This window comes from Ciconia boyciana, chromosome 7, assembly GCF_034638445.1.
Source record: "Ciconia boyciana chromosome 7, ASM3463844v1, whole genome shotgun sequence".
Lineage (NCBI taxonomy): Eukaryota > Metazoa > Chordata > Aves > Ciconiiformes > Ciconiidae > Ciconia > Ciconia boyciana.
This window is the reverse complement of record NC_132940.1, coordinates 56,197,669-56,222,802: the sequence shown is the minus strand read 5'-3', so window position 1 is coordinate 56,222,802 and position 25,134 is coordinate 56,197,669. Positions and strand designations below refer to the sequence as shown.

Here is a 25,134-nt window from a genome sequence, read left to right as displayed (position 1 = left end):
CCAACACATCCAAAACAACTACAAAAGAGAACAAAGAACCCACAGCACCCACTAGCATGGAAAAGGTGGCTGAAACCCGCTGCCTGTGAATTCCCAGCACACAAACACTGCATGACTGAAAATTCAAGCAGCTCAGTAGCAACCCACACACTGACCATCCTGCCCTGCCTCAGGCTCGGTGCTCACAGCCCACAGTCCCTTTAGTCATGCAGTAGCTCCTGAAACACCAAGCTAAATCTTCTGCAGAACCATTAGCCTATTTCCAAAGACCAGACTGCTGCAGCTGGAGGTGAGACAGTAATGACCATCATTTTGTTTATTAAAGTTTAGGCAGTGCAAGCCTTCTTTAAACTTGAGTATGTCAGTGCTAAGACATTTACAGTACGAGTGACTGCATGTCTAGACACTTGCACTGCATTTACATTCTTCTAGGGACTCCTTAGATTGTCCTGTTCTCTCCACTTTGTGAGTACATACAATAGCCTGGTGGGAGTGAAAGCTCAGCCTCCTGGTTTACCCTTATTAACTCCAGCTCAAAGCTGGCATTTTAAAATTAAGCACAGCAAAGGCACTTTTAGAATCTTTAAGCTCTTCAGGTCATTTCTAAGACCCTGCTGAGCTCCATCTTGCAAAAGTTAAATAGACATCATTTCTCGGAGCTGGAAACAGTTGTTTTAATTTGGGAACAGGCATCCTAGAGCTGTCAACTCACTCCAGTGAACGCTACTAACATTTTTTCACACAACAGTCCAATTGTTATGGCAACCACAAAAATCAATCTCGTTCTTCAATCACAAGTAAACCCCGCTCGACCACAGTGTCTGCGCAGGTTTGTTATAAAGCGCCAATAAGCATGGGACCAATTCCACTGATGTTCATCACTCAAATGGGGATGAAGTACTCTTTCTCAGAGAGAAATTTCAGAGAACAATCAGTACTTGAACATTTTAGAGACTTCAACATCCCACTCCTAAAGACATCTATTACGTGTAGTGTCTACCACATTTGTCACACTTGATGCTGGCAGATTTTAGTTAAAACCCCAGAGTAGCTCCTTCCAAGACAGATTCTTAAAAGGAATATATTTTTTAAAAATGCATGCAATAGAAGTACCCTGACAAATCTCTGAAGGCACTCTGAATGCCCTGTAACACACCGACAAATATACTTGACACATCACAAAACCCTTTTGCATGGTGCATAAATTTCAAAACAAAATGAAATTATAAAATAATTGGAAGAAAAAACTGCCCCCTCCAAACACTAATTGTTATAAGCCCCACAAAAATCCAGCACAGCATAAAATGCACTGAAAGCCCAACTATCTACATCAAGCCAGTACTGTTCTTTTTAATTTCTCTGTGTTTATGTTTTAGCTAATGTCCTGTTCTGGTTCAGAAAACAGACCTTGGTCCAAGAGAGCAGCTGACAATGAATCCTGATGTATTACACATCTACAACAATAAACATTTTACATTTTCACCAAGGACTGCTCACTGGATTGCCGAACCAGAATCAATTATTCCTTCTATATATTTATGGCCTCCAAGTAAGGAGGAAGATGGAAAAAAGAGCACTGCAGTCTTGTAACAGACCTAAATGGCTTGAAAAGCTAACATATATATAAACGAGATCAGAGTCTCTGAGAGACCAAGTACCAGCAGTATTTCCTACAAGTCACGCTGTAATTGTGCCACAAATATAATGAGGTCTCTGCACCACCACTATCCCACGCAAGAAGGTGGACTGTAATTGAAAATGCACTTGCATTATATAAACTACTTTAATCATAGATGCACAAAGCTAGAAATGGAAGAGACATTAGGTCATCCAACCCCCATAGGTCAGAGCCGGACTACTCATGACAATACATTTGCAAGGACATTCTCCAGTATAGTATTAAGCATCTTCAGTGATGGAGTTTCCAATACTTTCTTTAGCAGTCTAAGCTACAGTCTATTTTAGGTTGGACAGGAAAGGTTTCCTCTTTGTTTTACCTTACTTGTCTCCTCATAACACCCCTTTCTATCCTCCCACCACCTTAAGTGATTCTCATTTTTTCTTTTTGGTCCACATATTTTAACTATCAACTACTATATCTTTCACAAACTTCTAGTTTCAGTGTTGGCAAATATGCAATGAACAGTTAATCCTTCCTTGTAAATCAATCACTCATCTCCCAGAATATTTTTGTCAGTCTTTTCCAGACTGTCCCACTTCTAATCCATGCTGTGATACCTCCAGTACAACCCTGCCTCATACACCTGCATGTGTGAATCTATATTATGATGGTTTGGGGTTTTTTTTCTTTTTAGAGAGTGAGGATCTGAAAATAACCCAGGAACAAGGATCCAATCACCCAAAAACTTCAGGGCAGATGGACAGGTCAAAGTATGCTTCAGACCACTCCATCAGAATGGAGCCACGAGGAAAATGTTGTTCCTTGTAATGACCAGCCTGTCCTAAGTGATCAGTCCTGAAATACCACATTGGGTATATACTGCCTCACCTTCTGAAGTAGTTCTGGGTTTCTTCATCTACAGCACCAAAGACAGATACCTGGGTTGACACCAGGACTTGGATCTTTCTTCTCCTATCTACCCCCACGCTATCTGACCTGTAGCGAGAGAAGGGCACCAGCAAAGCACTGTAATATCAAGGAAACTGGCAGTATTTGGCACACCTGAACTAGGCCACTTAACATATATAAACATGGGAGGATAGGGCACTTTCTTCTGCTCATCAAAAGCCCACCTTGTGATCCAGTGGAATCCAGTAAGAAATAGATACGTTCTCAAATTGATTTAAGATTTTATCCTCATCTCCCTCTGTTATTCTCTCCATTTCTCTCCATAAAATAGGCAGCCAGGCAGGAACAACATTGTATGTACAACAACCTAGTCACAAAAGTTATTACCGTTTTCCACAACTGAACAGATTCTTAACTAAGCAAGCTTAGTTTTGATGGCCTACAAGATCAGAACGCAATAATCCTGTCCAACTACACACCACCGATTCTACTTGAAGCTGCACTTCCAATGACCACACATGCTTTCCTGTAAGGAAAAACACCAGTGAAGTTGCCAGTGTGTTTATGTACACCAGCCACTGGTAACAAGAGCATCTGAGAGCAAAGACCATGCATCATTTTGTACAAAACAGTGTCACCACAACTGCTGTAGCTATGATGTAGTAGAAAATGTTATGAAAACAGAGAGAAGGATCTGAAGAAGCCAACCAGAAGCAAGGAGATGAATCATATCACTCTGACAGCAGCACCGTATTTATTCAGAGTTTTACTTACTCGGCTAATGGGTGACGATGGAGCTAACACGAGCTCTCCTCACCGATCCAAGAAGGGTACCACTCCCCAGACTGTCTGGACAGCAGAAGTACCCAGCGCAGGTACAGCCACCATCACCATCTTCTGGAATCAATCCTGTTAGAGAGGGACTAGATCTGATATCCTTAGACACCACTGAGTAATCCTTTGTATGCCTTGTATCTGCCTATGGAGAACACTAAATTAGTCACAGAACAGCTCAGTGAGAGGGCAGAGATCATAATCTCACCCTGTTTGTGTCTCCACTCCATGCCAAGATAGCAGTCAGGTCTGTAGCAATGTTGCTTATACATTTGCTAAGCAAGTAATTTCTCAGTTTCCATCAGAAACCAGAGCATTTTTACATATCCTATTATAGCTGAGTAAGTCTTGCTCTACTTAACACTAGCTTTTTGTAGTGGAAAATCTCGAGGAAACAAGCTGTTTAATGATGTTTTAGTTAGAAATGAGTGCAAGTCAGATAAAGTCATCCACCTGCCTTGAAAAGACATCTGTTTCAGAGGCTGACTGCTTTCCTCCAAAAGCCCTTGCACAGCTCAAGGCTGCCATTTTTACCATTACCTCTAATTTTATCAGCCAGTAATCTCCTCGGGCATGTACAGCAAAGAGCATGCTGTCAAACCTTTACTATAAGCACTGCAAATCCCTGTTACCAGCTGTAACACTCCTCAAGAAAGAAATAAATAGCAGGCAGAACTGCAGTGCAGGTACTGTCCTGCTGCCAGTGCTTTCCAGTTACAAACAGTGCTACAGAGCTTCCCTCCACAGTGGACAGAGAGACACAGCAGAGCACCTCCACTCTTCCTCCCTTATCAACCAAAGGAACGATGCTACATTTCTGAACGGGCAGCCAAAATTACAATTTAGCCTTCAATAACTTGGATAGCTTTAGGTCAGTTGCAATTGAGGTCACATGCTGAAATACCAAGATGCAAATTTCAACTGAAAGCTTTGTTGCATTAGAGCTCTTTGCCTGCAAGAGCAAAGTTCATTAACTCTGCCCTGCAAGGGAAGCAAGTGAGCATTGATTGTCTCCTGCCAATGCAGTGGATCCCAGCCTGATGCCCTCCAGGCCTTTTAGCCTCATGGGAGGAATGGGCAGTTATGCTGCCATTCAGAGGGACCTCAGCAGAGAAATGGGCTGATGGGAATCTCATGAAGCTCAAAGGGAAAAGCAAAGTCCTGCACATGGGGAGGAATGACCCTGTGCACCAGTACAGGCTGGGGACCAACCAGCTGGAAAGCAACTTGGCAGAAAAGGACCTGGGGTCCTGATGGATGAGTTGAACATGAACCAACAACATGCCATTGTAGCAAAGGCAGCCAACAGCTTCCTGGGCTGCATTAGGAAGTGTGTTGCCAGCAAGTCAAGAGATGCAGTTCTTCAATCCTTCCCTCTACTTGGCACTGGTGAGACCACAGCCAGAGCGCTGTGTCCAGTTCTGGGCTCCCCAGTACCAGGAAGACATCAACATACTGGCGCAAGTTTGCTGAAGGGCCTCGATGATGATTAAGGAGTTGGAGCATCTGACCTACAAGGAGAGGCTGAGAGAGCTGGGACTGTTCAGCTCCAAGAAGAGAAGGCTCAGGCAGGAAGATGTTATCAATGTGAAAATATACCTGATGGTAGGGAGTAAAGAAGACAGAGACAGACTCTTCTCAGTGGTATCCAGCAACAGGACAAGAGGCAATGGGCACAAAATGCAGGAGATTCCATTTAGAAGTAAAAAATGCCCACATTTTTACTGTAAGGGTGATTGAACCCCAGAACATGTTCCTCAGAGGGGTTGTGGAATCTCCCTCTTTGGAGATATCCAAACCCCAAATGGACACAGCCCTGAGCAGCCTGCTCTAGTTGACCCTGCTTTGAGCAAGGGGGTTGGAGTAGATGATCTCCAGACGTGCCTTCCAACCCCAATGATTTGGTGATCCTCAGGAGTTCAGAGCTGATCAATTGAAGTCAGATCGTTTCTGCTCCTCAGACCACATCCATCTTGTAGATATTTCAGTTTCTTGCCACAGCACCCTTTCTCTGCTCAGTATTTTTAGCTCATTGTTTTGTATTTTGCCAGCTGAGAAACTGCAGTTTGTAATTTTACCTTCAGCTTCATATTTCTTCTTAAAAGTGAATACAATGTCCTGTTTATAATAATAAAATCACTAGTTGGCAGGATGACATCAAATGGAAAAAGAGAAAGCAACTGGAAAATTTAGAGCAAGCAATTTTGAGTGCCAAGTTTCACATTTGTAATAGTCCAGCGGAGGTCAACAGGCTCACTTATTATTAGGCAAATGGTAAAGAAATAGATATCCTCAAGTTCTTCCATGTTAGACTATATAAACCATCTCTACTTGAACAGGCTCTAGTGCTTTCCAAAAAAGTGATGTTATACATTTTCCACAGTAACACCAACAATGGGAGACAAGCAAAAGGCAGAACTGCTTTGCAAAGAACGGCCTTTTTTCTCTCTCCAGTATTTAGGGTTTTGTTTCACACTATGATCGGACTTTCCTGGCTTTAGTTTCTTGTCCCAGTTAAGCAGTAAAGGAAACAAAAAGATATGAATGAAATTAGAAACATTTGGAATGAGTCTTAGAAACAGCTTTTGGGTTTCTTAGATTCCTGGCTACACCTCTTCAAATGGCCTCCTCCTCCAGCCCCCATCTCCTGCACCCACCTCTGAAATTTGCATTTCCTCCTTTGCCCTGACCCCTCTTCTGTTCAGGGGCTATATTTTGTCCCACATCACTGAAACACCAAGTGCAAAGCAAAGCAAACAAGGAAATGAAAACTACATGTTGAACACTGGAAAAGACCGGAAAATGGTTGAAACTTTGCACCCATCAAAATTTCTCTCTATGACACTAATCCTCCAATGTTTCCCTAAAAGCAGAAACCAAACACTTCTCAAACTTCTAATGAAAAAATACCAGTTCCAGTCAACCTGAATAATAAAATGAGAACGCTGGTCCTATCTGTATTATCACATTTAAAGTCTCTGGAAGGGAAGTTTCCTCAACCACGCTATTCTGAGGCTTTATGAAACTTCATGCTCTCTATAAAATACAACTACAATATGCAATGCCAACATGTAATACTTGTCTAGTGCTTTTCATTAGAAGTTTTTGGTGCTCTTTACAAACACGTAAGCTGGGAGTGACCATGAAATACTTGCCTAATTTTACAAATAGATAAACCCATGCAGGTAAAAAGCAGATGTCCATGGCAAAACTGTGCACTAGTGGCAGAGCAGAGAGTTAAATCAGCTAAAAGATTTCAAAGCCATCCACGAGGTTTGGATCTTTCTGCCTTAAGTAATATTAAAATATTATGTAAACCTTTCTTTGTGAGCCATTACTGGAGAAATGAGAAAAAAAAAAGATCTCTTGGAAGCAATTCTGCACAGGCTATGTAGGTGAGATCACAGTTGCTATCCAAACAGACTATGCATGGCAAGAACAGGCTTCCTGTAAAACTGAAAGACTTGCAGGAAGATCAAGGAACATATTTACAAGATGGCATGGACAAAATATCCTTCCCTCCTCTTGCCCAGCCTCAGCAGCTTGGTGAAATGCATTGTCTCACTTTCATCTAAAACCACACTCACAAATGCCTCTGGTGCAGAACCGCCACCTCCGTGCTATATACACTGACTCACAAACAGACCCGACCACACTCGGGACACTGGTTATCAGAACACAGAAGTTACCTTTTGAGGAGGAAAGGGTCATTTCCCATGATGAAAGGAAACAAGGAAAAGTTACCTCAGGAAGAAGAAACACCCAAAAACCCAAGACTTTGCTTGGGTCTTGGTTCCAAATCCCAAAAGCTTAATGTGTGACACTAGAAAATTTACAGCACTGGAGAGGATTTACTAGAGATGAAAGTATTTTAAGCCAAACTCTAATATGTGTTTACTCTTGTCAGGTGAGCAATGTGTAAACTGAATTAGGATGAGCTATCTAGAAGTGTTAACATGGCTGTTTCAGGAGAAAAGATGAGTCCTTATTTCACTGTAATTTATCTTATACTGTACTCTCAGAGTACTGTACAGTAATCTGGGGAGCCTGACAAGATCAACATACACAAAGTACAGCAAAGATGGGCACTCACAGAGGCAGATGCCGTTGAACACGGTGTAAGCTCCCCCAGAAAACAAGGCACAACTCCCGTATGCACCCAGACTGGATACCCAGGTTCAGGTGTCTTCCTCTAGATGCCAGCCTGGGCCAGCGTGTACTGGCTATTTGTACGACACTGCAGACCACAATTCACTTATTGCTGATAATATGAAAGCTAATATTTAATACCAAGTTAAAGCTGAGCTACCTTGGGACTTGTCAAGAACAGTCTCTCAAGGTCTGATGGGTGAGACCAGAAGAGATGGCGGCCAGGTCTCCAACTGCAGGACTCCACTCAGCTACGATTCACACTACATTTACTAATAAAACTCATCTTTTTCTAGGTAGACAAACCTCTCACTGTGAGGAAACAAAAAAGACGACTCATCTGTATTTTACTTTCCATAACTAGAAGTCTCATGTTATCTCCATATGTGTTTAGACCACAGACTAGTTAGTCAGCAATGTGGCAGTTGACATTAAAAGGATTAATAAATTAAGCTCAAATAATTGTCTTAAAAACTTTGACTGTTAAATGTTTATATTTGAGAGGATCAAAAGGAAATCTACTTTGTAGTGTGTACTGTGGTCAGGAAGGGGCAGAGAGGGATTTAAATGGCTTAACTGCAAAACTGTTATCACCTTGATAAGTCCCAGTGTAATAATTCAGCAATAAAAGCAAGAAATGCACTTGGAATTTGTTTCCAAAACTGATTGTCTGACTGGAGACAAGTCAAGCTCTTTATTTGCTTGAAAGAACTTGGTCAGAAGAAACAGAGAATGCTACTGAAATGTAGTCAAGAATATAAAAATAAGCACTTTCCAGTGACTTCTGAACTGCAGCATTCGGTATCTTTTTTTTTTAAAGCTACTTGAAGCCTACAGTCTGGATCTGGTATCTGAGCATTACCACTAGTCAATCAGGAGTGTGATTCTCCCCTGAATAATTCCATTGTATGGCAATGGAAATCCAGTAAAGCTGAAGCAGGTTGCAGGTTACAGTGCAGGATTAGGTCCAAAGTAACATCTGGAGTTCGGGTACAGATATAAACGGCTGCAGTTTATCCGCTTATCCGTTCAAATTGCTAATTTCCATGCCAATAACACAGATAAACTAAGAGGGAGAAGAGCTTGCTACATATATGCAGGTGCTTGTACCAGTGCAGTGTCTTGAGGAACCAGGCTCATGGGGCTGTTTCACCTCAGCAACATGCAAGAAAGCAATGAATCTGCCAACTGAGACAGGATGCTCTAGTATAAGCAAGGGTGGGAGCGGAACACACCGTATCATCTTAATAACACATTTATCGTTTTGCTTTCTTGCACCTTTATTGCAAAATGAGGTTCTAAAATTACTTTTCTTTTGTCTTTAAATCTTTTCTAAGATTTCAGAGATGTAAAGACATCTCTGAAATCTGACACTTTGAAGCATAGCAAATCCACTAGTTTTGGGTAATCTAGCAATGTCAGAGTGTCTACCACCCAACAGACCATGGAGTTCCCAAAAGCTGGTGGGAGCATCACTAAGTTGCAGGGATGGCTAATGTGAGATAGGTGGACAGCACAGAGTTGCCAGGCTGCAGGGAGGGACTGCATTTGCCAGCTGCTAACCTGATCAAGAGCCGTCATAAACTCCACATGACACCAGTTCTTCAAAACAGAGAAAAATGTTGAGACTAGACAGGAAAACGCAGGACAGTCTCTACCTGTGCTTAAGTTTCAAAGTAACAGCGTCCAAGATCATTTGATCTGCCAGGCATTCAGAAAATCTCTGCTATAAAACTACCACTAAAATACGTAATACATTCCAGACAAAAACATAAAGCTTTCAGATTAGGTGCCAAACACCAAATTTTCAGTTTTCAATAGTTCTTTTGAGAAAAAGCCTCTTTGCCTTACAAAACTCTTCTCCACATAACTGATCTTCTGGGTTTGTAGGTATTTTCAAAAGCAGTTTCTTTCCATGCTAGCACAGGTAACGTGTAATACGGTACATGTAGTAAATTCAGTGCCTTCTCAAAGTGTGATGAAAACAAAACAAAACAAAACAACCCTGCACCAACCCAAGAAGAAGTGTCAGACCATGCTTTTTTTTGTTACCTTAAATCTCTTCTTTTGGCCATCTCTCCCGGTGAGATAACCCAGGGCAGGCTCTGAGGAAGACATGCCAGGGCTTCGGGAGAAAAGTCAGAGAAATCCACACCGTACTCTGTCAGGATCCCTTCCGTTTCCGGCTCAATCTCCCCAGCCTGCCCAAGACTTTTGGCCAACTGCCTGCAAAAAGAAAGAAAGGGATGCTTTTTTTAAGTGTATAATTACTACTGTCATGTTGTTACTGTCCCTGCAGAGAAGCTGCTGAGCCCTCAAACATACTTTCACCCATTCACTTCTCCCTGAGTTTTGGCAGAGGACTTAGAAGGAATTCAGACCATACCATGACTTATGTCTGCTGGAGATGCAAAACACTAGCCAGACAGTACAGTACCCTGGGCTGTTTCGTGCATCTCATTTTAAGGAGACTTTTTATATTATCAGGTTTTTGCAGAGGTAAGAAAGTGTCAAATTTTAGAAAAAAATACATTCAACAGGGATAAGAAAAGCACAGTCTTCCACACAGGCAGCTCTAGCTTTACACATGCCTGGTTCCCTTGAGATCCTCCTTCCCCTCCTCATCACTGAAAAACGTGACTCACCCCCACTACCTGAAATGAAGAACAGGTTCCCACCAGATCCCAGAGAGCTCTGCAGAAGACAGCTCCTGGGGAGCTCAGCATCCCAAAGGATACGCATCTCTGCCTGGGCAAACTGATGCCCTATGAAGAATATCATAGAGCGTGAGGACCCTTCCAGGAGTCACACACACAGACATGCCCACAGATCATTGTTCCAACCATCTTCCAGGCTCTTTCCAGGACCTAAACATTCCCAGTAGTTTGCCCCTCCTCTCCTAGCTAAGCAGAAGCCTCTCAATCAGGAGCTAACTGGAGAGGAGCCAACAATCTAGAAGCAAGTCATAGACAGGGGAAACTGTCCCCCACATGCTAATAGGCTTTGATGAAGTATTCTGCACATGTGTGGATGAGGCTGCTGCTCTATTATGCTTAGATAAAGTTTCCATCTGCTCCAGCGCAAACCTCAGCACGCATTTGTCCAAGAGCTCTGCTGTCAAACAAGAGTTCGTCTCTGGACACAGCACGCAAACTGGGACTCCAAAGGAGTGGGACATTTGTTCCCTCCCTACCTCGTTACAAATACTACATGAGAACCTATGTCACATGGTGGCTCTCCTTGTCCCCTTTGTCACCTCCAGATTGCTCTACAGTACATAGAAGTATTTATTTTTTTTTAATATACTGCCATTAGAGCAAATGGCACATTACAGCCAATAGAGATAACGCTCCTGACCCAAGAAAATTACAACTGAAATTAAGGCAAATCCATCAAAATATGACACAAAAGAGAGGGGTAATAACACAGTGCAAAAACAGCCACTCTAATAAGTGTTTTTCCACTGCATAAAATACACAATCATTATATTGATCCTTCTGCTTTAATTCCAATGAGCGAGAACAGGCACTAATTACTTTCCTAAAATGGGGCCAAAACAGTGCACTTGTCATTTGGACGAGCAAGATGCTCTCACGGCTTCAAATGTGCCATAAACCCAGAGAACAAACCCCATCCGCGCAGCGCAAGCAAGCCCATCTTCTTTATGGGAGCACAGCTATCTCTCTTCACAACGGGAAGGGCTGCGTAATAAACCTGTCACATTGTGTAATATGCTGGAAAGGATTGCGTGCTTCGTGGCGTGGTAAATTGTAGAGTTCACATTGCCTAGCTTTAAAATAAAAATGAAAACAAGGATAAAAGATATTTCCCTCCATTGTTTCAATTTTATGTACAAACTGTATGGCAGAAATACATGCGCATTTGGCATCAAGGCTGAGTTCTCTGTTCCTGCAGCTTGGTCCCAGTCTGATCCTTATTTTAATGTAAATAAACGAGGCATCAGCTTTATCTCCCTCTCCCTCAGCAGTAACAATAAACCAGAGAAATCACCACTTCATTTCCAACATCTAGTGCGGAGCTGGGAGACTGAGCAAGGACAAGCCCATGGGTCTGCTGGCCCACCAGCACCACCAAGGATGGATTGAAAAAAAAAAAAAAAGATGAAAAGAGAGGACATGTTGCCCTACAAAAAAGAAATGGCGAGGGCTTGAGTCTCAGGTGCCCCTTCTCTTGGAAGGGCAGAGCTGGGAAGTGCACCAGGAGGGCGGCTGGACGTCTGCATGACAAGTCATGGAAAGCACCTCTGAATGCCAGAGTGCTTTCCAGCTCAGTCTTGAAACCCATGTTCTCTTGATCCGTTTACTGAAATTAGATTACGAACCGTAAGGGGTTTACCCAGAGGTTTGATATAGGGCTAATATTTTTTTAATAGTAATTAACATTTGATTTACAGTGTTCCAGGGAACATTTCCCAAGTACCTTGAAATAAAAAGTGTACAACTGGCTTTAATTGGGGCCATGTTACAGTCACGCAGACATGATGACTTGCATCAGAGCAAAATCTGACAGGACAGCATGTGATCAAAGGTAACGCATATAGGATCACCGATGGCCCTGGAGTAACAGCCAGGCTGTAAAATCACTCACGGGGCTCCGCGGCCACCAAGGGTAGCAAGAATAGTTCAAGAGGCTTATAAACAACAACAGGCACAGGGCCCAGCAGCAGTCAGACGTTCACTCCCGGGGAGTCATGGTGTCTCTGACACCCCAGGCTTGCGTGTATCTCTTTTTTTTTAAATGTTTAAAGGTAAAAAAATTATAATGGTTACAGACGTAAACATTTCTTTTCTATGACGTTGATGGGGGAGCATTAGAGAACCTTGGAGGGTTCCTTGAATTCCCTTGGACTGATGTCAGACACGGTGGCAGCGTACACCGACAGGAACGTGCTGCAGTCGGGGCGTTGGGCAGCACACAGCACAGGGTACTCCTCCAAAGCAGCCAAAGCTGCAAGCTCATTGAACTGCTCCAAGCTGCCGCCTCACCAGAGCTTGACCTCCTATGCGTGTGCACCTGGGGCAGAGCCACACTCATGCTGCCATCTTCTCCTTCATGGTGACACTGATGGCATCTATTCGGCCACCCATTTCTACAAATATTTGAGCCCTCTCCGCTCCCCAGACTCAGCTGAAACTGGCCAACGTGTTCAAAGGTTACATGATAAGAACTCTCCAAAAAGACAAAGCATAATTACATAAGGCTTGTTTCCTTTGGAAAGCCGGGCAGGCTCCCAGATGGGAGTGAATAACTTCCATGGGGACTTAACAACCTTACTCAGTCTCTCCTGGAGCAGACTCGTCCACAGTCATCCTACACGGAGGGTTTCTTTCAGCAGCAGCAGAACATCCTACACATCAATAAGCCACCAGTCCTAGAGGAAGCTTGTACAGGAGCAGGAGAGGGGACAGCAAGGAAGGCCACCCAGCTGCTCCCACCACCCAGGTCCTGGAGTTCACAGGCAGAGCTGCACAGGCTTGATAAAGCCCAAAGGTCCCAGTGTAGATGGCAAGATCTCTGTAGGGCTGAGCATCATGGAGACAGAGAGCTGTGTCACAGGAACCCCCAGCACCCAAGAGCACAGTCCAGCCCCACTCCGCACCATGGAGCTGCCTCCCTTCAGGTGCCAGGCCACCCATCACCGGAGTGCAGGAGCAGCATGGTGCTCCCCACGCAGGTGGGGCCATCCCACGCTTCAGAGTGGTACGGTGATTAGCTGTGCCAGGGGAACGCAGCTTTACTGAGAGACAGTCCCATCTGCAAGAAGGTGTTTTTGCAACAGAGCTACACTGCTTGGGGATTAGACCTTCCCTCAAGCCTTACAGTGAGCTACCCAAGGTATCTGGTCATTTCCCCTCACACCAGATACATCTGTGAATTAAAAAAAAACAGAATAAAATGCCGGAGATGAAAGGAATTCAAGCCACTTGGATGGCTTTGGAAAGAGCATCTAGTGAAGGAACATCCTGCAACGTTTCATTTTATTGCAAATGCCATGAGAAATCTTGTCAGCTTGACAGACCAATATCTAAGGCCCTGAGCTAGAATAGCCACAGGCCCCATGCGATACAGAGGGAGTCAGTGATTCAACATTTTACTATTACTTTTTTTTTTTTTAATAGTCTCATCCATCATCATATGTGGGGGCAAAAAGATTCTGCCTTAACCATCTCCAAGTGTGGAGACGTCTGGACTAATATTCCAAACAGCCCTGGACTGCCAACACTGAAAAAAGGACCCCAGAAAATAACTGTACATGGCAGTACTTGTAATATTTATCTGGAAAAGAAGAATATTTTGGAGCTATTTTGCTTTACCTGCTACCTGAAGCAGGTACAGTTAGATGGCATTTCACTGTCACGGTAAAATCAGTTCACATGCAGGAGGGAGCACAGCAGCACACACTCGGGGCATCACCAGCGGGACATGGAGACATTAGTTCCTCCCTGCTCCTTCCCAGCACAGTCGGGGTGACAGGGTGGCCTTCAGAGGGGACAGTGTCTCACTGGTGACCACCAGGTGGCAATCACGACACAGAAACACACCCCCTCCCCAAGAGGACCTCCAGGGACTGTCAGGTTGCCCCTGTGCAGGTGACCACCCTGCGTGGCCAGCGCCACCGCCAAGCCCTTGGCCAGAGCATCCCACTGCTCCAGCCACACACAGTCACCATGAAGACCAGACTATGCCATGAACTGTACTTGGAAACCCAGCACTGAACTTCCCAAGGGAAAAGGAAAGCTGAGGAAGGTGCATGACCAGCCTGGGGGAGTTCAGCTGCAGGATGGAGAGCGCCTGGAAACACCCAAGGTATCCAGGGGAAATGACTGCCAACTACGGAGGGAGTTTCCCTTATTGTAGTTCCAGCAGACTTAGACAGCACAGAGTGATGACCTACAGGCTCTTTAGTCCAGACACCTTCAAAACCATGGTGGTACTGCCAAAGGAGTATCATGAAGTCTGTGGGCAGAACTAAGGGGTGCATGAGAAAGTTCAAAAACCCAAGTATGCAATGAACTGCAGATCACCTGCTCATGTCTCCTTCAGGTGGGCCATGACTACTAACATGGCTTATAAACAAGCTTATAAACTAGCCCAAAAGCAAACAGGAACTTCTGGGACCTTCAAGAGGTTTCCTTGTCTTTCAGTGTTTAAAGAAACATGTATTTATAGTTAAAAACAAAATGGGTCACCAAGGTTTTATGCTCCCATCTCCACAAGGCACTTACTGGAGTCCCAGAGGAAATGGCTATGTATGAAGACAATCATGGATGTTTTCTTTCCTGACAACACCCTTTACATCTTGGAAACTACCAAAACAGCCAGATGAGAATATACAATGCTGTCAGAAGCACAGATTAAAGAAACACACATTAGCCAATGAAAAAAGGGATAAGCCCATCCTCCTAATTTCCCCCATTTCTGCTGAAAAGGGGGGTTGTTCATGACAAGAAGCCAAGCAGTACAATTACCCTCCAGTCTTTTCTCTGTTGGAGTCAAAGACGACAAAGAAAATCTCTGCCAATGAGAAACTTAGTCATAGTGAAGTTCACAGCACAGCCAACCCCTAGTTAAGTGGGGCTCAAAGGGAGGCCACTTCAGTTCATGCACTGCAGTTTAGCTAGGAAATACTGAGTGACTTAACGGCTCATGTGGCTCTCAAGGAGTACACGTGAAACTTGCTATTCCTGGGCATACAAAGCAGCCACAACTGATAACGAACTCAAACTCAGGGAAACAGGGTTTAGTTTACTTTGAGTTTTAGAGCTGATAGATCTGTGCCAACATACTTTAAAGAAAAAAGTTTTATGTAAGTTTTAAGTTTTACCAGGAGTTTGAGCTGAGGACTCCAAAAACCACGCTGCTGACACTGTACATCCGTTGTGCTACCCCATCGGAACAGCTTTGCAAGGGGAAAAGTTGGGCTTTATGCCCAATTCCCACTACCGTGCATGCTCCAGATTACATCCAGATTCCCATCACCTGTAAAATTTGACCATAGCATTGCCATAGGTCAGAGTTAACTACTCTGGATCACCAGCTAAACCAGGACTACTCAGTTTTTCCCAAGATAACTGAGTAGATTTATCAATGTCCACCATTTTTTATTGAGACCCACTCAATAGGAAGCAGCATGGCCACTCCAGGTGGGTGGTTGGCACACTGCAGCTGTTCCCAAAAAAAGAGTCAAAATGCTGAAAACTACAGGGTCTTCCTCAAGAAGAGGCAAAATGAACTTGCAATCTGGATCCAGCGCAGTATAGGCCATTTGAGTAGCCCTGACTTAAAATCTCCTCCTTCACAGCACTGACTGCAATTTGAACTCTGGACAGCAATGGCTTTACAGTGCCTCCTGAAAAGCACAGAGTGCAACACTCCTCTCATCTGCTTCAGGAGTGAATGAATTTCTCTTGATTCCTAGTTTCCTTCCTTGAAGCAATGCAAATTTAAATACCACAATAATCTGATTTCTTTCTACTACTTATCAGTAAAGGCTTAAAAAACAAAGATGAGCCTTACAGCTACTGATCGTCTTCCTCTGGCAGAAATGAAGTGTCTACACACTGTGTACTCCTCTTACACAAAGGGAGGAAGGACTGAAAGGCTGCCAGCACCCTACGGTGCTTGTGCTGGTCAGGATAAGTACCTCTGTGTGTTCCCTCTAGACTGCAAGCTCTTCTGAGCAAAGACCATACGCTCATTAATACTGTGACGTGCCAGCACACTGAAGCAAGCACCAAAAGAAACTAACATTATGTAGCCATGAGATTAACTAGCAATGAGCTATCCTTAGCCTCATCACAGTTTATCCACCAAATACCAGAGGGATACAAGACAAGTATCTTGTTAACAGACTCCTGTCTCTATTGCATGTATCAAACTAAGTGAAACCAAGAACTCCAACTAGAAATCTCAGTCATCTCTACTTCCAATGGCAGCCACATACCCTGTTGCAAAGTTGCTGTCTTCTTTCCAGTCCACTATGCGACAGATGAAGAGCATATTTGAATAGTCCTCAGGCCTAGCTACAAAGTCCGGAGGGCAATCAGCCAAAGACACATAGGCCCTGGGCACTCTGTGGTCCACAGGTGAGAACATGGCACACCTCCTGAAGAGTTCACTGTTCTTGTCTGCCAGAAGCTTGATGAAGCCTGTAGCTGCCCGGGAATGCTTCCTTTCCAAGATATAGACCACCTGGAAGAGGCAAAGGTTCCTACAGTTAATACCTTCAGAGAAACTTATTGTCTTTAACAGAATAGGGATACACAGAGGCTTAGCAGAATATCTGGAAAAATCACAAGGCCTATATCATGTTTTCCCTGTGTGTGTATATGTGTCTGTGCATTTTTTAACTGAGTACCTATTTACAATGTATTTTTCTTGCCATCTTGCTCATGGCTATAGAAGAGCTAAGTGCCTTCCAAGTGCTAGCTCTCTACAGCAATTTTCTTGATTACAGAACAAAACCAGACAAGAAGCAGATGCTTCCAAATGCAAGGAATTAGCCACAACATACAAGCAACTCCTGTAAAATCTTTCATTTGTATCCTCGGCCTGCGATTTCGACATTCAGCGCAGAACAGGCCAGTCCAAAAACAGTGCCGCTGGCGGATCCAACGCTAACCACAGGAAAGGATGTGCTGTGGGGAATTTGGCAGTTCTCTCCTCCTCTCTGTGCTTTCTGAAGTTAGGGGTTATTTTACCTTTATACAAGATGGCTTTGAAAAGAATAATAAATTACAATATCACTAAATAATTGTTCCAGAGAGGTGTTCATCCAGGCTATATTTTTGTAGACCATAATAAATCACTGGATAACAGAAATATTATAGCCGATTTCCTAAGCTTATACAGAACAGTCCTTCCAGAAGGTTTCAGGAGCTGCACCTCTGTGCGATTCTGAGCGCTGGAATTGCCACGCTGGATGAGACCAGAGGGCAGCCCAGCCCAGAAGAGGGACCAGAATCAGAGGCTGCAAGGGAAAACACAAGACGTGGAAGAGACCTGACCCAGCCTGACCCAGTAGTCCTTTTCTGGTCTCTTAACATTCAGAGATTGACTCAAATCTTGAACCAACAGCACTAACAGCCTTTCCAAAGTCTGTAAGAATTAATTCTGACAACTTTGGATATCCTGACACTCATATTAGTAGCCAATCTTTTTTCTGAATCTTGCTAAGTAATTTTGCATAACAAAGGGAATTTAAACTAGAATAATTGGTAAAAATAACAAGGCATTTGATTTTTATCAGATCGGACAATTACTCTCTTTGAAATGGGGAACAAGATTCAAAGATCAACAGATGGAGACTACAAGGAGGCCAGGGATGGCCTCCTTCAGCCTTTGGGAGCGCACATGCGCTCGCTTCTCACTCTCCACAGAGTTACCTTGGCTGTCCTTTGAAGAAACTTATCTGGGAGGAGCCTGGGATCATTCACCTTGGGTCCTTCACCTTGCTTTGTTCTGTGCACACTGCCAATCCCAACAGCCTTCACTGCATTAAACAAGACAAACACAACAGTTACTGTAGCATATTTCTATCATGAAGTAGTGTTGGGCTTTCGCTGTAAACTACAGTACAAGGTGCGTGTAGTAGACTTATTTGAAAGGAAAAAGATCTCTTAAATGTCAGAATAGCCAAGCATGAAGCAATTATTATTTCTCCAGACTAGCACAGAGGGCAGATATATGTTCACTTACCATGCAGATCTGCTGAAAAACAACAAAAATCAAAATAAATCCAAACTTTACAAGTACAACTATACCAGCCATAATAAACAAAATGGTGGAAAACACATTCTGTTTATTAAATACTAAGGACTACATGAATTTCCTGGCATTTCTTAGTTGGAGTCATTAACATTATATAAACAGTCTGTTAAGTACATACATTCATTTAATATTTAATTTCCTTTAAAAATGTTATGCAAGGTTATAAAATGCATGTTTATCTTTGAAACTGAAACCATATCGACTAAGTTGACCCTCTTCAGCTGTGGACCAGGATTATGAAAAAGTCTTATGAAAGTAATCGCTACATATGACAAACAGCTCCTTTCCCCTGAAATTTCTTCACCAGATACTGAGAATATTTAAATCAACTGTCAACTAATTTCTAGTTTGCAATTTTCAAATATTCAGGTATCTGAGTTTCAAAGTATCTGCTATAGGTGGCTGGCACGCCAAACACATTTAGTGTTTACAAACATCCAAAGTGATCTTTGCCATGGAGAAGGCTGGGACTGGTCCATTCTTGAGTTGCATCCCTGCTGAGAGCCCGTGGTTACTGCTCTGAGAGCGTTTTTCAGATGGAAACATCCATGTGCTCTTCTCCGAAGGGTTCATGGAGGACGGATGCCTTTTTCCACTTGTATGGCAATTGCATCCATCTCAATCACATGTGCTAAAATCAAGCCCTGCGCGTTCAAAAGAAATTTTGCTTTCTTAAGGAGAGACCGCGGCACCAGCTGCAAGTTTCAAGGGACGTAGCTGTCACTGTTTCCCTTAGAAGACATGAGATAAAGCAATGTTTCACTGAAGACTGTGCTCCAGCAGGCCAACGGCACTCATGCACGCCAGAAAGCCTCAAGGAGAACAGCGGTGACACGCAGACCCTGGCCCCCAGATGACACCCATCTGTCCCGCAGGGACCCTCGACAGAGGCTGCTGGTGACATGACGGATGAAGGGGGCCAGGCTGTGGGAGGGGAGGCTGCAGCTGCCGGCAGCGCCGAGCAGTGCCGGGACACCGGGGACCAGCGCTCGGGGGGAGCCGGGGTGGCAGCGGGGGCCAGCAGCTTGCCCCGAGGGGAACGGCTGCGCACCACCATCACGAGGGCACGTTCACAGATGGTCCAGCCACCACGGACGGCCTGGGTTGCCCTCGGGCAACGTTACCCCAGCAGTTGTTTGACAATGACAGCTATCGCTCTAATGACAAACTCTGCTTCTCATATGCCGCTAATTATCCCTAGCTTTGCCTTCTGATACAAAGCTCTTCAGACTTCGCCTCTCCCCAGAGATCATCTTTTTCAGAAGAATCTAAGTGACTTTAATTTTATTTTATCTTTACTGACTGGCTAGCAAGGTTGAGAGGAGAACAGACAGATATTCAGGGGTTTAAATAAAAATCTACTTTCCTTAAAAAAGCAGCAGTAGTAGCAGCAGCAAACCCCTTTCTCTTTTACTTCTCCTACTGAAATGAACTCAGATGTGCCACAACCGGGGTTACTAAGGGATAAAACCACCCAGAACTTCATGGTGACAAACAAGCTGAGGAAAAAAATTGCTTGGATAATTATAAAAAAGTTTAAAAAGTGGGGATACCCAAGTTACACACCTCATTTGCTTGCCTCCTCCAAGATCTCTGCCAGCTAAAGGTCACACCAAGCAATCAGTTAGTAAAGAATAAAAGCAAGGAGCCGTTTTGTTTTCTTAAAAATTTTCAAGCCATGGGTTAATAGTCATGGGTTTATGGTGTGCCAACCATAAAGACAGCTAGGACAAAGAACGGGACGATCTGGAACAAAGAAACGTTGGCAGGCGCAGAGGGAGAGAGGAGGTTGGTAGCCTTCCAAAGGCCATGCCTTCAGGCACACCTGCCACAAGCCCAGGGCTTTACTGGAGTGAACTCTCCCCCACTGAACAGCACATAGTGGTTGGAAGAGAAACCAGATCTAAACGTGTTTGGAAAAAAGCAAGAGCTGCACTTGCTGCTTTCCCAGCGCAGCAGAGTAACAGCACCGACTCAAGGCACAGCGGGCAAGAATGAGAAAAGCACCAGGAGCCACGTGAGGAACATGCCCTTGTTAGCACTGCCTTCTTTCCACTTCTCCTTCCAACTCCCGTTTCTCCAAAAAGTTGCTCGCATTTTTTCACAGAAGCAGGTTTCCCTGTCAAAAAAAGGAGCCAGCAGTGGTGTCCTTGGGAGGTATCACATACATGCATGCAAAAGCACAGAAGCACCAGGAGAGAGCTGTCATGGGGAGCACAGCAAATGGGTCACCACATTTGCCTGGGATGAAGAACACGCAGGGCTGGGGCATTACCCCCCATCCTGATGAAGCTGAGTCCCACATGAACCCAGTACAGGTACCAGAAAGCACCTAAATTCTCACTGTAGCACATGGTAGAACCTGCCTTTTTCCTTCACAGCCAAAATCAACCAGGGGCCTTTGGCTGGGTGGAGAGTACCTTCTTCCTCAGGGGTCTCTCCAGTTTCAGTATCCCTCCCAAAAAATCCTATGATTATCAGAGACTCCAGCAGACAGAGGCTGGGATCTACAACTATACCATCAACAGAAAGAAAGAAGGAAGCAAATTCCAGCCATCTACTTATTCCTACCCATCTTTCTTAATCAACTTCAGTATCTAAAAGTTCATCATGTACATTTACTGATGGGCAACGCTCCTGAAACAAGGGACAGGGAAGAAAACACACAAGGAACTCTGCACTCTTGGGGCCAAGAGATGTGGACTTCTCTATAGCTTGTAGCTGCTCCTTTTGAAGTCAAAATTCTGTCAGTACCAGGGCTGCACCTAGTGCTTGGAGGTCTACATTAGCAGAGGACCAGCAATGAGGCCTCCCTGTGACAAACCCCTCTGCTCAGAAAGGACAGCTACCCAGACCAAATGTCCACCTGGCTCAGTTGTGAAATTACTGCACAGAGACCTCCGTCTCAACAGCGATAACCTGCCACGAGAGTCTAGTACCTGAGTTCCCTACATACACTTCTGACAGTCCCTGCCTTTCGTTGCACATCCGCCTTCCCTCCAGTGAACTGGAACTTGGTGGGTGGGCAGAGAGAGGAGGTATCCTGGCCCCACTGGAGACTGGTGGTCTAGAAGGTCTGAGCTGGGAGACACAAACATCTCCCACAACAGGGCAGAGCCACGGAGGCAATCCTAAAGGAGAGTTAACTTGTGAGAGGAGCAGGATTTTGAGCAGGGGAGGTGGGAAGAAACTCCTTGCATTATGCCAAACTAAAAATGAATTATTCTGACCCCTTTACTGCAGTGGTTATCCAATGACCATTCAATATTTCCACCCTGGGCAAAGACGTGTTTTCTGAGAAAGATTTACTATGTTAGCTTGGGCAATACTTCATAAGCTTATCTTACAGTGAAAACACACTTCAGCAACTGGGATCCAGTGAAACTGCATTATAATCTCAGTGTTTTCCTTTCAGCGATTATCTGACAAACCAAAACTGTAATCGTCTTACTTAAAAAAAAATTAGGCACGAGATACAAAAAAGCAACTCAAATTAGTTATGTTATTACCAACAACATAGATCCAGGACGCTTGGAATTTGCCTCCCTCTGTACGAGATCAGTTTAGGCAGCTTCAATACATACTTAGATTTGCCTGACAGGCATTCCTAGGTCAAACATTATTTTTTATAAAGCCCCCCAAATTTCCTTTTACAATTAAATTACCATGACATTAAAAGGTGGCCAAAGTGGACTAAAAGTCATCAGACTAGAATTCTGATTACTTGTGACAGATCCAAAATTATTTTCACTAGGTTTGCATTGGTCACTGTGGAAATTTGCAATTCTGTCCAAAACGAATACAATTAAAGATGCAATATCCACTTGCAAATGAAAACATATCGCAGTTTCAGATCTCAAAAACAACTCACTGGAAAAAAAAAATCTCTCTCCCTGAATGGAAAGAAACAAGTTTTTTAAAAAAATAGTTCAATGTTTGCTATTTCAGCTAGGAAAAAAAAAATCTACTTGAGAAGTTATTTGGCTTACTCTACACGGGCATATCTATGAATCCCATCAGAAGGCATTATTGATATGAAGCTTTTAAAAAAGAAAATACTGCTCTTCAGCTTAGTGCTCAGATACCAGCACATCTGTAAACCTTTCAGTAGCAAAGTCTACTACTTACTAATGAAGTAACAACACTTAGGTTCTTTGATATCTGCTTCAATAAGCAGTTTTCAGCATATTGTTTTAGTACCAAATACATAAGGGAAGTGGTGTAAAACAAACCAATTTATTATAAGTATCACAAGGATTGTGTGTCACACTCAAAAAGGATCTGTTTTTGGAAGTTCTGTCTATATCAACACAAGAGACATACGGAAATGAAAACTCCCTTCAACGAAAAAGCGATACATTCAAACGCATGCCCAGATTTGCCCTGGATTACACTATTCTGCTACAATCTTCATTTTTAGGGACAACGACAAGGAAACATGTTGCTCTTTCGAAGACAGTACAAGGGCTTTTCACATTCTGTCATCGATGTTTATTGGCACAGAACAGGATTTTCCTCCGGAACACGAAACTGATGGTAGGAACCAGTGGTTCACATCATATCTCGTCCTCCCTTCACCAAGTAAACCAAAATGTAATTTTTTGAGGATCAAAGCAAAGGGATTTGGTTTCTTAAAAACACCTGTCCCTAGCTGGATGATTTCAGTTCCTACAAAGTTATGTTGGTACCTACAGAGGTAGGAGCCTCTCCTGACCTCAGCAGATTTCTCCCCCATGGAGTCCACAGTACTGAGGTCCAAGTGACCTCTGAAGTCTCACCCAGCAGGCTAAAGAGCCTCTCCTCCCTACCCAAAAGGGAGGGAGGAAGGAAAGTGCCGTTTCACTTGGCACCAGGTACTACCCAAAACTGGAATTTATTTTAAACAGGCTATAAGAAGGCTCACTTGGGAAAATATCATGCAAGAAGCAGTATTTTGCGAGTATTTATATCTCTACACACACAGCTTTCCACCTGTGATGGAGAGAAGATAGATAGTTTACTATGATGAGACTGTTAAGCCAACAGCTTTGGAATTTAACACGTGCAGCCTGTCCAAAATCAGCCTAACAGCTCCCACGTGCAATGCAAGAGGGCTCTGCAGGTACGAAGCAAAGCCGCTCCAAATCATGCAGCACTCCCGAGCTGTCTCATCACAGAGCCGTGTGTCTAATGAACAGGACTAACTTCCTTAGAGATGTTTATTTTGAATGCTCATTTAAGCAGACTCACCCTGCCACAGCTGTTCATGTCTAAACACCTGAACTCAGACACCTGCGTGCCCAACGGCACACTGAAGATGAGGACTAGGAGACTCAGATGATTAGCAAGAAGATTTTTGAAGATGCACAGGCAGGAGGAGACCCTCAGAGAGGGAGAGGAAAGGCATAATAATGGATGCGTACAGCAGAAAGACAAGCATCTGCAATAACACAGAGCAAAGGCAATGTGAAAAGGTGAGTATAGCTGGCTTCCTTACATACGCAACGCAGCCAAGCATATAACTATTTACTTACATTTAGTAAACATCCTTCCGTGAGGAAGGATGGAGGAGATGGCTGAATGATGAGATAGGAGTGTTACTTTTCCTTAGAACCCTCCAAGCCTGATCCACAACAAAGATTCAACATCATTTTGGGAAGCTGCCATCTAGCCCAACAGATCAAATCGTAGCTGTCTCAGTAGCCACATAACATTACTACAACCACAGCACGGGTACTCAGGCCTCCTGGCCCTCTCATGTCCTTGAGAAGCTGCAGTCAACAGGGGGGTTGGAAGCTTATTGCAACAGAATTAAACCTCAAAAAATCAGGTAGTGTTGCAGTCTACACAAATACAGTTTTATTACATTAATAAAAGTGAGTAAAATTACAATGTTACAAAAACATTTCCATTGAGTATTTTGCCTATCTACTTAATGTTCTTCCTTCCTGCATGTGCATTTGTTCCTAAAGTGTGTGTGTCCAATTTTACTATTGCATGGAAAATATGTTAGCTGAATGAATCCTAATCTGATTCATCCTGGAAACCTTGCTGCTAACAATGACCATACTCTAATATGTTTATTTTCACACCCACCATTCATTCTCAGTATCATGCCCTCTCACTTACTTGACCTAAACTTGTAACTCAAAGGAGAAACACAGGTGAATTCAGGAACATATGGTAAGAGGCTGAACTTAATCTTATTCCTATTACCTAATTGCATAAGTCTTTTTTTTTTTTTTTTCCTTACTTAAGAAGTCATTTGGGGGTCAAGATAACTTACTAGGGAAGAACAGCATAAGAAGCTTTCCCAACATTAACTTCCATTGCAGGCATCGGCTGTGCAACAAAAGAATAACTGGAGCTTATTCAGCCCATAGCATTTAATCAATGCAACCATAAAGCCCAATTTGTTCAATACCAGTAGAACACTTCTCTTAAGTTGCTATACTATTTATTCTTCAAGAAATCTATGCTCTCATTTAAGAAAAGTTATTGCAACAACCAAAAGAGCTAGATCCAGAGACCCACAAACATGAACTTAGGATAAACTAATACAGAGCTGTCTTGAGCAGCTGAAACGGCTCCAGCTTCTCTGCTGGTTTTCCAGGCTTCAGCAGAGTGAAACCGATCTGATTTTTGACAGTTCCACCTCAAGGATTTCTATTAAAAGCCGTGTAACTGAGAAGATTTCCTGGTGAGCTTTCATTCTGCTGTGGCCTAGAAATGTTAAGAGCTATGCAGTGGAGACGATCCATCTCCAGCAGGCTCAGAAAGAAGCGTGAAGACTCCTTAAAAGCACTCAGAGCAAACGGGAGCCTCTGAAGAGGAGGCAGAAGAACATTTGT

General features: G+C 43.6%; 1 protein-coding gene across 3 annotated transcripts in view; it reads right to left on the bottom strand.

Annotated features, from left to right (window-relative positions):
* Positions 1 to 25,134, bottom strand: part of DIS3L2 (DIS3 like 3'-5' exoribonuclease 2) — a 195,849-nt gene that overhangs the window by 104,400 nt on the left and 66,315 nt on the right. For all 3 annotated transcript variants that reach the window (XM_072868187.1, XM_072868189.1, XM_072868188.1), the window contains 3 exons: positions 17,920 to 18,026; positions 16,479 to 16,726; positions 9,566 to 9,739 (listed from right to left, as the gene is read on the bottom strand). In XM_072868187.1, coding sequence (XP_072724288.1) covers positions 9,566 to 9,739; positions 16,479 to 16,726; positions 17,920 to 18,026 — 529 coding nt within the window. The remainder of the gene's footprint in view (positions 1 to 9,565; positions 9,740 to 16,478; positions 16,727 to 17,919; positions 18,027 to 25,134) is intronic.